Here is a 12,379-nt window from a genome sequence, read left to right on the forward strand (position 1 = left end):
TTGTGTTAGAACGGCTGTATTTCAGTCATCCTCGCTTTGCTTATCAGTGGGTGAGATAAAATACGTGCAGCTCTGGTTTTTTGTGGTGCGGTTAAGAGCTGATTCAAGAACATACTCTTATACCTGAATCCTTCCCTACACCATCAACACAACCACAAAAAAAGCATTTCACTTTCATTTTGAGTTTGTTTACTGTATTCATGCTGAAATTCCAGATGAAAAGCCCTTCACTCTGTAGATGGATTTTGAGAATTAAACAAATGACTTTGACCTTTGTTAATCTTATGTAAATGTTACTATTTGACGCACTATTTATAATTATTAAATGATATTGGACATTTAATTGTAGGCTGTTATATTGTATTATTATTACATATTTTATTAAGTATTTTACCGGCCAGTATGTTATAGGTATTAGACTCTCATTCTGGCCTAATAATCAAGGAACTTTAACTGAATAGGCCACAATTAAAATTTCTGCCATAAAATTCATCGAAATCCTCCATGACCCCCCCCGTCTTTGTCTCTGGTGACCAGGAGGATGGGAACATCTGCCATAGTGCAGTCTACCGACTCATATCAATCATTAAATAATGTATCGTGTCATCTATCCTTCTGTCTTTATATTATTTTACTTTACTTTACAGAGGCTAAAAGCATCTCTTTCTTATATAACTGGTGAAGCTATCTGGATTCTCTCTGTGCACTCTTACATGCAGAGAATGTACAAATGTGGACAGATGGATACAAACACTATATTACTGGTTCTTTCAGTTGGCAAAGACAATGATAATAAAAGATAAGAGAGGATATATTGGCTTTTTTTCACTCACATGGGCATCTCTCACACAAGCTCTATTTATATAAAAAATGTATTGTGTATTTCTTATGCAGTATCCATTGGATAGATAAGGCACATTAATACACAAGTGTTACTATGAAGGTGTCATTTGTCCACACATACAGTAATATAATAGTTTCCCATGATTCAGGCATAAATGATGTGCTTATAATTCTTTGTTTAGACAATAATAATGAGCCCAATGCAAAAAAAGCACATGATTTTCTTTATCTAATTACTTTCCAGTGAGAATTAATTTAGGAGACATTGTTGCTGTCTTTCCAAGTGCCAGTCCTACTGGTGCAATCTGGGGTTAATAGTTCAGTCCTCAAAGGATTCAAACCAGACACCCTCTGGAAACCAACCCTACGCTTTACCACAATAAAAACCAATCACATCCTTGTTGTACAATCCAATAACTGATTTTATAAAACAGATCAGGATTAGAAATGGGTTTAATGTGATCACACACAGACAACTCTGTAATGCACTCTTCAGTCCAGACATATTTAAAAGCTAAAATCTGATCAAATGGCAGAACTACATTCAGTGGTCTACTCTTTATCAGTACTTAGTTGCAATGAACTACATTGGTTTCACTGTCTGTAAATGCTTGAGGAATATTAAGCTTTTAGTCTCAATTAATGCATGTCTTGTTTTTTTATATGGTATGCTATGCTATATTAATAGTGTTTTATGCATTGATAAAACACTGTCTGTTGGTATAGTGTCTTTCTGATTAACTGATCATGTAATATAATCTGACAGATATTCCAGATTATATAATTTGCTGTGTGCTCCACTGGTCATAGTAGCATGTAATATTTAATCAAGTTGTTAAAATCCACACCAAATTGCACTGTGGATACCTGCTTTTATTCCACTCATAAAATATTGTTGCCATGCCACATAAACATTAAAATGACAGAAGCTGCTCTCTTTTAAGCAGTTAACTTTTAACCAGTAATGCACTGCAACAGCTCAGTGCTTTTTATGGATTAATCATTTAACATCAAGAATTTGCATTTGTTTTATGTTTTTTTTTTTTGTTGTTATAAACTGAAGAGACAAATAATATCCTTTTTCCTATTGAAAGGATATAAATTGAAAAAGAAAATTCAGTCGGCAGGCAATCTATAGCCTTGTGGGTAGCACGCTAACATATAGAATCATTATACTATGGCGGCCTGAGTTCAAATGTAAATTTATTTATTTATTTATTTGAAAGAATTTAATACTTTTACTATTCAAGGATGCATTCATCGTGTCTTTTCTAATAGAAATTCTAAGAGGAAATTGTAATAATTCTAATAATAAATTCTAGTATTTTACACAATTATTAGTTTTACTGTATTTTTTATCAAATAAATGCCACTTTGCTAAACATAAGTGACTCCTTTCAAGAACATCTTACCGACCCCAAACTTTTGAAAGGTAATTTATCTGATTTTGTGTTGCACAAAAAAAAAAATTAAGTCAAACAGCTTTGGAACAAAGGGAGGGGAAAATAAAGTTTTATTTTTTTGATGTACTGTCACTTTAAAATTGTGAGTAAATTCATTAGGTTGAAGAATCCGTGTCCACAGGGCAGATTTTTTTTGAGAATTCACAATTCTGAACTAAACAAAATATTTTATGACTACCCTAGAGTTAAACAGTTGAGTTTTACCATTTTCTAATCCATTCAGTTGATCTCAGGGTCTGGCGGTAGCACTTTTAGCTTAGCTTAGCATACAACATTGAATTTGATTAGACAGTTAGCATCTCGCACAAAAGTGACCAAAGAGTTTCTATATTTGTCCTATTTAAAACTTGAATCTTCTGTAGTTACATCGTGTAAGACCGATGAAAAATGAAAAGATTTTCTAGGCCAGTATGTTATAGGTATTAGACTCTCATTCTGGCCTAATAATCAAGGAACTTTGTTGCCCATGTGTGCAGGGGGACTATTTTCAGGCACTGCGTAATTTCATTATGTGGGCCTGCTGCACACATAGTATGTTACCATGGTAAGCAAAAAGTGCTAATGCCAGACCCAGAGATCGGCTCGAAAAAGGTAAAACTGTTTAACTCTAGGGGAGTTGGAAAATGAGCCTATTTTCCAAAAAAGTGGAGTGTTCCTTTAAGACTTGCACAGACATACTGACCCAAATTTGCATTATTTGTAGTTTATCCAGGAAAAAAGAAGCCATGCTGAAGGTTGAGGTTTGGTATGAAGTGCTGGGGCAGTTTAATCTCTGTTTTGTTTTAAAATAGCTGATGTGAAGGACAGGTTACATCATCAAAACAAGACACAGCAGATGCTTTGAATGACAGATCTCTGTGTTTACAATGATGTGCTTTGGGTTACACACAGTCTGTACAGAATCTTCTGGTATTGGTAAAATCTTTTTCTTCTGCTGTTTTCTTTATTTTTTTTACTCTTTCTGATTCTCCTAGTGATTTCTCTGTGGAAACAGAATAGCATCAATCAACTGTGCTACTATTTCAGCCGTCTGTCATTCTTTCAGTCTCCCACTTTCACACAGAGAAAGCATTTTCCCACTCTCACTCTTCCTGCCTGCTTGGTTTTGTTGGACTACTAGTTTCCATAAGTGGCTTACCCTTAGCATCAGCATGCATCTTAACCTTACAGTTAATCTGTTATAGATAAGATGATTCACCAGCTGTTTGCTACTCTTCAAATTAAACATCTATCTGAACCACCTGCTCTCAAAGCCTTAAAGCATCCTGAATATGAAATGTCTACATTTTTATCATGCTTAATTTCTGATTCTTTTCTTCAGTATTGTTCTTGGCTCCAGATGGACCCCCCCCCCCCATGAATCATTCACATATATATTGAACTATGCAAATATTGTGTTTCCTTTCAGTCTGAGGATGACAATTCAGTCGATTTTGAATGAGCTACTTTTTTAGTAGTTTTTTAGAAAATTCAGCATTGCATCACAGGAATAAATTGCATTTTAAAATATTTTAAAATATAAAGCAGTTATTTCAATTTGTAATAATATTTCACTGTTTATTTGACATTTTTACTGACTTTGCTTTACTTCTGATCAAAAAAATGCCGCTATGACGAGCATAAGGGATTTTTTTTGCATAAACGTAAATAAATCTTACCGATCCCAAACAGAAATCTGTCTTTTTTGTATTCCACTAAAGAAAGAAAAGTCATACAAGTTTGGATTAATATGACAGAAGCTTTATTTTGGGCTGAATTATCCCTTTAAAATGGTTTGTAAATCAAATAAGATGCAAAATTGACTGGATTTTCAAAAGTCAGTCTCTGCGAGGCTAACCTGGCTTTGCATAATATTTGATTTTTGTTGGTTCTGACGATCTTGTTTTGAGTTCAAAGTCAGCACAGCATTAAACATGCAATTATAGTCATTTACCACTCTAAGTTAAACATGTTTTCTTCCTTCTTACCAGGCACAATATTTGTGTGGGTTTATTTCTGGCTTTCAGTTAAGACAACAGGTTGCCTTCATGTAGAATGAGTAAGACCGGAAGAGGGAGCGAGGAGGAGGCAAAATGAGAGTCCTCCAACAGATTATTTGAAATGCAAACAAATGTTGTCCGACTTTGTTTGGAGGAGAAATCAGTGGATGTTTCTCCTTTTAAAACTCTCAAGGCTCCAATTATTTCTGAAAAATAGAAAACATCCTTAAACACTTAATGTTTTTCCTCTGTTGGTAGTACATTTCCTTTTTATATACAGAAGTTGTTTATTTTTGCTTAATTCCCCCCCTCTCTGTTCTCCTTTTGTTTCTTCAGTTTTTTTTGTTCATGAGTTGTACAGAAACAACAGGACTTTTGGATGGGAAGCCGACACCCATGTGACCAAACAATAGGACAGAGATACTTGGGCAGTAGGCCAGGGTTTACTGGTTTCATCATTACCCAGGTTGAGCTGGGGTCATGGAAACGCTAGTACGGAGAGAGCAAGAGAACGAGGGCGAAAAATGAGCTCAAACAATCCAGATCCAGATCAGAGAGGTGTGAACGGACTAGGGCTGTAGCTATCGAATATTTTAGTAATCGAGTATTCTACCAAAAATTCCATCGATTAATCGAGTAATCGGATAAAATGTGTTTTTGCTTAATTAAAGTGCAATATTAATTATGCGAGAGAAAATAAGACTCCTGGGGCTCTTAAAATGAACAAATAAGTTTCCTTTTTTATAATTTTTTTTTTTTACTTTTTAAATGCATAAAATGCATTGCATACATCAAAAATAAACATTTAATTATTACCCATTGTTTCTCTGTCTGTACTCGTAATGTGAACAATGACAATAAAGTTGACAGATGAATTAAGTTCATTTAAGTGCCATTCAGTTGGGATTTAAAATAAAGCATTTTCTGAGATGCACATTAAACATTAAACACATAAAACATTAATTTAATTTATCTTTTAATTATTAAAAATTAAGCAAACTTAACTTTTTGGTAAACAAAGGGGATTTACTATTAAAAATAAAACATGGAAGAAATGTTGTGTGATTAAACCTTAAAAAAACGGACTTTTATTTTGACGGGTCGGCGTACCTTTACAGTTCTTTGTATTGTGATGTGACAACGGTCAAATGCTCATGAAGTGACTGTCAGTGCAGTTCTGGAGATGTTGTTCATGTGTTCACATCCTTATTTAGTGAGACAGTACGCGCGCTTCAGTGTGTGTGATAAAGGAACTCGCGCTTCTGCTCCATTCATTAACAGAGACACGCAGAACATGCATGATTCATATTTAAATAGACTGTTCCGGCTTAATATTTACAGATATTAGTCCATATTTGATTTGATGTAAGTGCAATGACCTATTTTTGATTAATTCATTCACAATTTGTCAAATTTCGTGCCATTCCGCATTAAACTGTTAAACTCCGTTTTTATGACTGGATTCCGCGATTCCCTCCGCGTTTTCTGCATCGCGGAAATCATATGGCCCTAGTTGTTGTATGCCAGCTCTATCTTGCAATGGACACACGCCACGACGTTCTCTTCACGTTTGCCCGCGCGCTCTAATCAAAACACTGCTGACTCCTTGCAGTATCTCGGATGCAGCGCTTGCGTCTCCTTCCACTTTGTGGGTGACGTAAACGCAATGTGTCACATTAAAAAATGATTGCGAAAGAACCTGACGTGAGATTTAAAATAAATTAAAAGAGGCTTCGAGGCAAGGAATGCCGAATGATCAGAACTTCGAGATCGTCAGCTGAACGGACACCTGCCTGATCAGATTCGGCTCCACTTCACTTCACGAATGCGATTGTCATACACATTTCATTAGTAAAGCCTGTTCTGTGATTAACATGGTAATCGCATTCTATTTTTTGTTACAATAGATTGCTCGGGATGATTTTGTATTAAAATAAGATGTATTCTTCTGAAAATAAGTGGTCAATGACATTACTTTTCTTGTTCTGATCAAATAATGTGTTCAGTTAATAACTTTGATAAAACAAATTTTGATATATAGAAAACAAGTACACACTCACATGTGCTTCTGCGTTCCTGCATTTCCCTTCTTATCTTCCTCTTCTCAGGCATGTGACCCTAATGTCACACTAAACAAGAGTCATTAAAACCCTGACCTAGATGTAAAGTGATGACAGCTTGAGTTATCGCTGAATATGCCTCTATTCGATTATAACTACTTAACTTGTTTATAGATACATTTTGCTACAAAATCATTTCCTAAGTCAGTTTGTGAGATCCATCAGTGTTTTGAGTTCCTGTCTTCTATTTAATTGTTTGTATCGTGTTTCAGATACGACAGTCTGTCAGGCAGCACTGCATTAAGTTACAGGAATCATGCAGTGCTATTTTTAGCCATGTAACTTCAGTGATGCCCTGAAGCACTTTGAGAGTGTGTGTGTTGAGATCAGTTTGGTAGTTGTAAAAGTAGCGGTTGTAGTCATAAGTTCATATTTGACAGAAAACCCAGTTCTTCTTGCCTTTTTATCTTACACAAACTCACATTAACTATATGGATCTTATTGTTATGATAAACTCACTCTGGAATTTTTTTTTTAATGTGCAAATTCTTTAAAATAATAAAATGTTTTTAAATAAATGAACGCCATATAATATGATGTACACTATAAAATAAATATATATATTTTTTTGCGTTACTGTAATAAGATTGAGATTTTTCATATTATTATAATAAGAATTTGGAGAAAACTTTTGACACTGTTTACCTCAATTGGATTATACTAATAAATTCACTTATTTTTATATATGCCACATAAAATAATGAATATAAAAATAATGTTAACAGTTATATAAGTATCTATAACTGTCAATAGCTAGTAAGGTCACAACTGGAAAATGTCGTCATGGAGAGCATTACATTTCAGTCGGTGTGACCTGTGGTGGCATGGCAAGTGCTGATCTAGGATCAGTTTTTGTCACTTACGGTATATCCTGAAGTATGTCATCAAAATATATTTGTTTTCATGGGTGGGGAATGGGGATAGCTATTCCTGGATCAGCACTGATCAGCATTGGCTGGAGGAATTTCAACCATTGTTTTCATGGACAGTTGGTGATTTTGTGTGTGTGTGTGTGTGTGTGTGTGTGCGGTAGGGTAACTTGAGCTGTTCCTTGGGAGCTCAAGCACGAGTCGAGCGTGATCTAATCCCTTTGACTAGTGACCAGACTACTGCCACCTCTCATTCCTGTGTCACTGTTTGCTTCTCAGTTATGGGCTTGTGTACTTGGATTTCATAGGGGCTTAAGAAGTGATTTTGGTCGGATTTCTCTTATTATTCAGAACAAGCTAATAGTTGACCCCAAAATAACATTTACCATCATTACATTATGTTATTTTTTCTATGTAATAGTAGCCTGAAATTTTTAATGAAAAAAAAAAAATTCCAGCACGATGAGCACTAGATAAAGGGTAAACTGTTAACATTAAATATAATACAGTTCATCCCTGATTAAACTGTTTGTTTTTTGTGTTAGCTAGCTAGTGTTAGCCTGCTAGTTTGGTGGATGTTGAGTTTATATAGGTCATCCCAGACCCATCAGGTGCCTGGAAGAACACAGAACAGGCTCATTCAGTGTGTGTGTGTGTGTGTGTGTGTGTGTGTGTGTGTGTGTGTGTGTTAGGGCAGTGGATTAGGTGTGATTATGAGGCTCAGGGTTCACTGAGCCTTTGACCAGCTGCTCAGTGCCGTCTGCTTAAAGCCACCTCTCTAACACAGAGAAAATACAGAGTGAGAGAAAATCAGAAGAATTATTTATGTTTAAGCCAGTTTATAGTGAAATTTTCTCTCTGACCTCACTTCTAGCACATTCTGTGAAGCAGCATCAGATTTGAGGGTGAATTTAATCAAAAATAAGCCCAGGGGACATTTACCCTACAATTAAAATAAAATAAAATACATTATTTTATAGACATACATTGTTTTGCATTTAAAAATGTTTTTATTTTTTTTATTTTGCAATGTATTTTTTCTTGAAAATTAAGTAAACTTTCTGAATTAGCATGACCATAACTATGACAACTACCATATATTTTTTTTTACAGTTTTTTCTTTTGTTATTCCCAATATTTCCAGTGCAAGTACCCTAGTAAAAAGTACTCTTTATGTATCTTGCATTTAAAGACTGATATAAAGGGATAATGCAATACAATCCTTATTAATCAATATATTTAAACACTTTTTAGGCATAATATTAAGAAATGTGCATTGTGCAATAAAGAAATGCTCCAAATAAAGTTTAATGATGTTCATTTTATCTAGTAAGTCTTAAGTGATGTCATTTGAAGTACACTAAGTAAGAAATAGATGAACTTTAAAATACTTTTAAATAGTATTATATAAATAATAATAATATAACACTTCACATTACAGTAGAGATTTTATTATTACTGTTATAAGAAAAATGCTTATTTGTTCATAAAATAATGTCACTGAATTATGAATTATTCTCTAGCTATGCTTCCTTTTCTGTTAAAATCATAATATATTGTTAAGAGGCAGTGTAGAGAAAAAGAAATCTCTGATAGCTGAGGCACTCAATTAAAATGTCTTTATTGCAAAAATGACATGTCCTAAATGGACAAATTCATCTTGAATCTAAACATAATATATTGTTGTTGTTTTTTTTTTTGTGCAATTTATCCTTGAATTTGTTTTCTTTTGAGTGTGTGTTGTCATTTTAGTGGAGCTGAAACACATTTGGAGTAATTTGTGTAGGGTGGATGGTGTCTGAGCTTACTCTGCAAGGTCAAACACACACACACAAATACACAGAGGCATCAAGATGCATGAGTCACATAGAGAAACTTCAGACTGACTTCCTGTGGGTCTCTTAGGATTTTCCATGATGAACAAGGTGATGTGAAGAATTTGACATTGCGGTAAAACCGTGACGTCAGTCAGAATGCTAAAGGATTTCATTTGTATAATTGATGTTGTCAACAGCTGACCATGACCTCATATGTGTTTAAATCCCTGCCAAAACCTAAATGCTTAAAGCCAAACACAAGAACATTCAGCATGTTCTCAGTGTCTTTTATGTGACAGAAATCCTCATGCATGTCCTGTTGCATGTAGTGCTGGATAAGGCATTCTTTGAAGTGGTAATGGCTCATATTTCTCAATTTACGTAAGCGCTTAAGAAGCTCGGCCAGATTTAATCCACCCCGCCCTGACGGAGAAAGAAAGGCGGAGCCACATATAGTAGCAGCCAATGGCGTCACGGTCGTTGACACTTGATGCTGTTGCAGACTGGTTACTTGTTGTCCTGCAATGTAAAGACACACGATATTAGGTGACTCCATTCACCCCGATCTAAGATCAGCTTTCCTTGCATAATCCAAACCTATTAAAGCTGCCGTGAAGTCAGCAGCAGTAGCAAGAGCAGATGCTTCAGAGTAGCACATGTTGAGTGAAGTATGAGTAACGGAAAATGAAGAGAGAAGTTAAGATGTGTGCAAACCTGCTAGGATTAATATCTCACGCTGTTGGTTTTATTGTCACATAGTTTTACGCTTTTTGTTTTTACTTAACGTAGTATGGGAAATGAATGCAAAAGACAGTAACAGTGGGCATCCTCCTGTACTATTTTCTGTCAGTCATATTGTTATTATTGCTGCTTACTTTCATCACTATTACAGTATTTCTCATATTAACCCCTATTGTACGGTATGTATTAAAGGGATAGTTAATTTGTATGCCATCTTTTTCTCAGCCTTATGTTGTTTCAGACCTGTTATACAGTCCAGTGTTGTTTATATATTTTCAAAATGTCATACAGGTTTGAAATAGTGTTATTTAAGTGTTATTTATAATATTATTTAAATATAATATTTATTAGTAGAAATAGCCTTTGTTTTTATGTTTTCAGGTTTCATTTTAGTTTAACTTTTAGAAAATGTATTAATGTGCTTTTGTAATTTTTTTCATATTACAATTTAGGTTAATTTTTTTTTTTTTGATTTTCTATTTATTTTTGTTTAGTAATTTTTAGTGATTCAACTCATTTCAGTTAGTTGTTAATTCATGTTGATTTTAAGTTTTTCATTTAATATTTATATTATTTTTTTATTTCAGCTGTATTACAAAATTTTAGTTTTTAAATAGTTTTAGTTAAAGAAAACCTCGGTTTGGAACAACATGAGTAAATGATGACTGCAATTTCATTTTTGGGTCAACATTTTCTTTCAACTTCGGTGTAACATTAAATGTAGATGAATAATATCTTAAATTATGCAGTTTTGTAATTTTTGCCAGGTGGGTGATAAAATAGCTTACACTAGAAGCCACTCATCTCTCTCTCTCTCTCTCTCTATCTTGTTCTTTGTTATGAAACTGTGTTCCCCTGCCTTTGAGAGTCAAATCAAGCATGACAGGACCCATACGTTCTGTATCTGTTCTCTTTCTCATCAGAGCAAAACTCTATAGTTGAAGCTCAAAGTTGGTTCCTCATTTGTGCAGCTGTTTTCTCCAATGGGTGGATCTGACCTGTGCACTCAAATCAGGCCAGCCAGCCGTGTCAATACTGATTTAAAGAGTGTGTTTTCCAGCAGGAAGCAGTCTCACTGGATGGATGATGCATGCATATCTATGTATAAATGAATAATCCACTCTCTCTTTCTCTTTGTTTTAGTGTACAGGGGAGGAGAGCTGGGTGGACAGCAGGACAGTTTATATTGGACAGAAAGAGCCTCCACCAGGAACAGAAGCATACATTCCACAGAGATTTCCTGACAACAGAATTGTATCCTCAAAGGTCAGATGTGCTTCACGGCCTAACAGCTATATATTACATTTAAAAAAATGTACAGTGTTGGTTTTTGCTTGTTTTGAGCATAAAGCTGTTTTGTTTCTTGTTTTGTTTCTTATTTAGTTTTTTTGTGTGTTTTGTTTTTGTTTTGTTAAAAATATCTCATTTTCTCCACAGTATACTTTCTGGAATTTTATACCGAAGAATCTCTTTGAGCAGTTCAGAAGAATCGCCAATTTCTATTTTCTGATCATCTTTCTAGTGCAGGTTTGTGATGGTGTCGCTTATGGAAATTGTCCTATTAGCATGAGCTGACCTTTCTGTGACAGCGTGATGTGTGATATTTCCCCTCTCACCATCTCTCTATAGCTGATCATTGACACACCTACCAGTCCTACGACCAGCGGTCTGCCTCTTTTCTTTGTCATCACTGTCACAGCCATTAAACAGGTGAGAAAAGACCCTTAACTTTCCTCTAAAATAGGTGTCATAATTGTAACGTCACTCCTTCACTGGTCTCTTTTGCCCCTCGAACTCTCTGCAGGGCTATGAGGACTGGATCAGGCACAAAGCGGACAATGCTATAAACCAATGTCCAGTCCACGTCATCCAGCATGGCAAAGTCGTACGCAAACAGAGTCAAAAGCTACGGGTGCGTAATCACGTAGAAGGAGTATAAAATCTGGAGCTGACAACATATAGATTAGTGAATTGTGCCGTTAGTGCCACCACATGGATTTGAAAAACATGACTGTTTTCAGACAGGTTTCCCTGAACAGTCCATTGGTGAAACAAACTCATACCATTGTTTGGGCTGCTCAGGACAGCAGTTTTTGGAAAGTCCCATGGTGTTTGCATTTTTCGGGAAATAAACTTGTAAATGGATTAGCGTGTATGCAAATTAAGATGGCATAGGTAAAAAAAAGAAAATTGCACAATTCAGCTCTGAAAATGTTTTTTTTTTCACTTTAGAGAAATAAATCTACAAAGTTTCGCTCTACTAAGCAGCTTTCTGATTTCACAGCCAGCTTGCTGTTTGGAAACAGAATGTTGGCCTGTCAACAAACAGAATGACAGTGTGCCCACATTACCCACAATGCAGTGGGAATCCTTTGTTATTTAATTTTGAAACTATTGCTCACTCTCTCTCTTTCAGTATAGAATATAAAATTGTATATAAAACTTGAAAGGCACAGGCACTGGAAGCTGTGATGATAAAGAGAGAATGTGCTTGAAAACTTACATTACAGCGTTGCCTACTGATAATCCGGTCAGCATCTGTAATCC

At 35.1% G+C, this 12,379-nt stretch overlaps 1 protein-coding gene across 3 annotated transcripts in view; it reads left to right on the forward strand.

The window, feature by feature from the left end:
- Positions 1–12,379, forward strand: part of LOC113098183 (probable phospholipid-transporting ATPase IH) — a 58,964-nt gene that overhangs the window by 18,482 nt on the left and 28,103 nt on the right. For all 3 annotated transcript variants that reach the window (XM_026263160.1, XM_026263157.1, XM_026263158.1), the window contains exons 2-5: positions 10,976–11,098; positions 11,270–11,359; positions 11,462–11,542; positions 11,637–11,744. In XM_026263160.1, the coding sequence (XP_026118945.1) occupies positions 10,976–11,098; positions 11,270–11,359; positions 11,462–11,542; positions 11,637–11,744 (402 nt within the window). The remainder of the gene's footprint in view (positions 1–10,975; positions 11,099–11,269; positions 11,360–11,461; positions 11,543–11,636; positions 11,745–12,379) is intronic.

Source organism: Carassius auratus, unplaced genomic scaffold (genome assembly GCF_003368295.1).
Source record: "Carassius auratus strain Wakin unplaced genomic scaffold, ASM336829v1 scaf_tig00216437, whole genome shotgun sequence".
Lineage (NCBI taxonomy): Eukaryota > Metazoa > Chordata > Actinopteri > Cypriniformes > Cyprinidae > Carassius > Carassius auratus.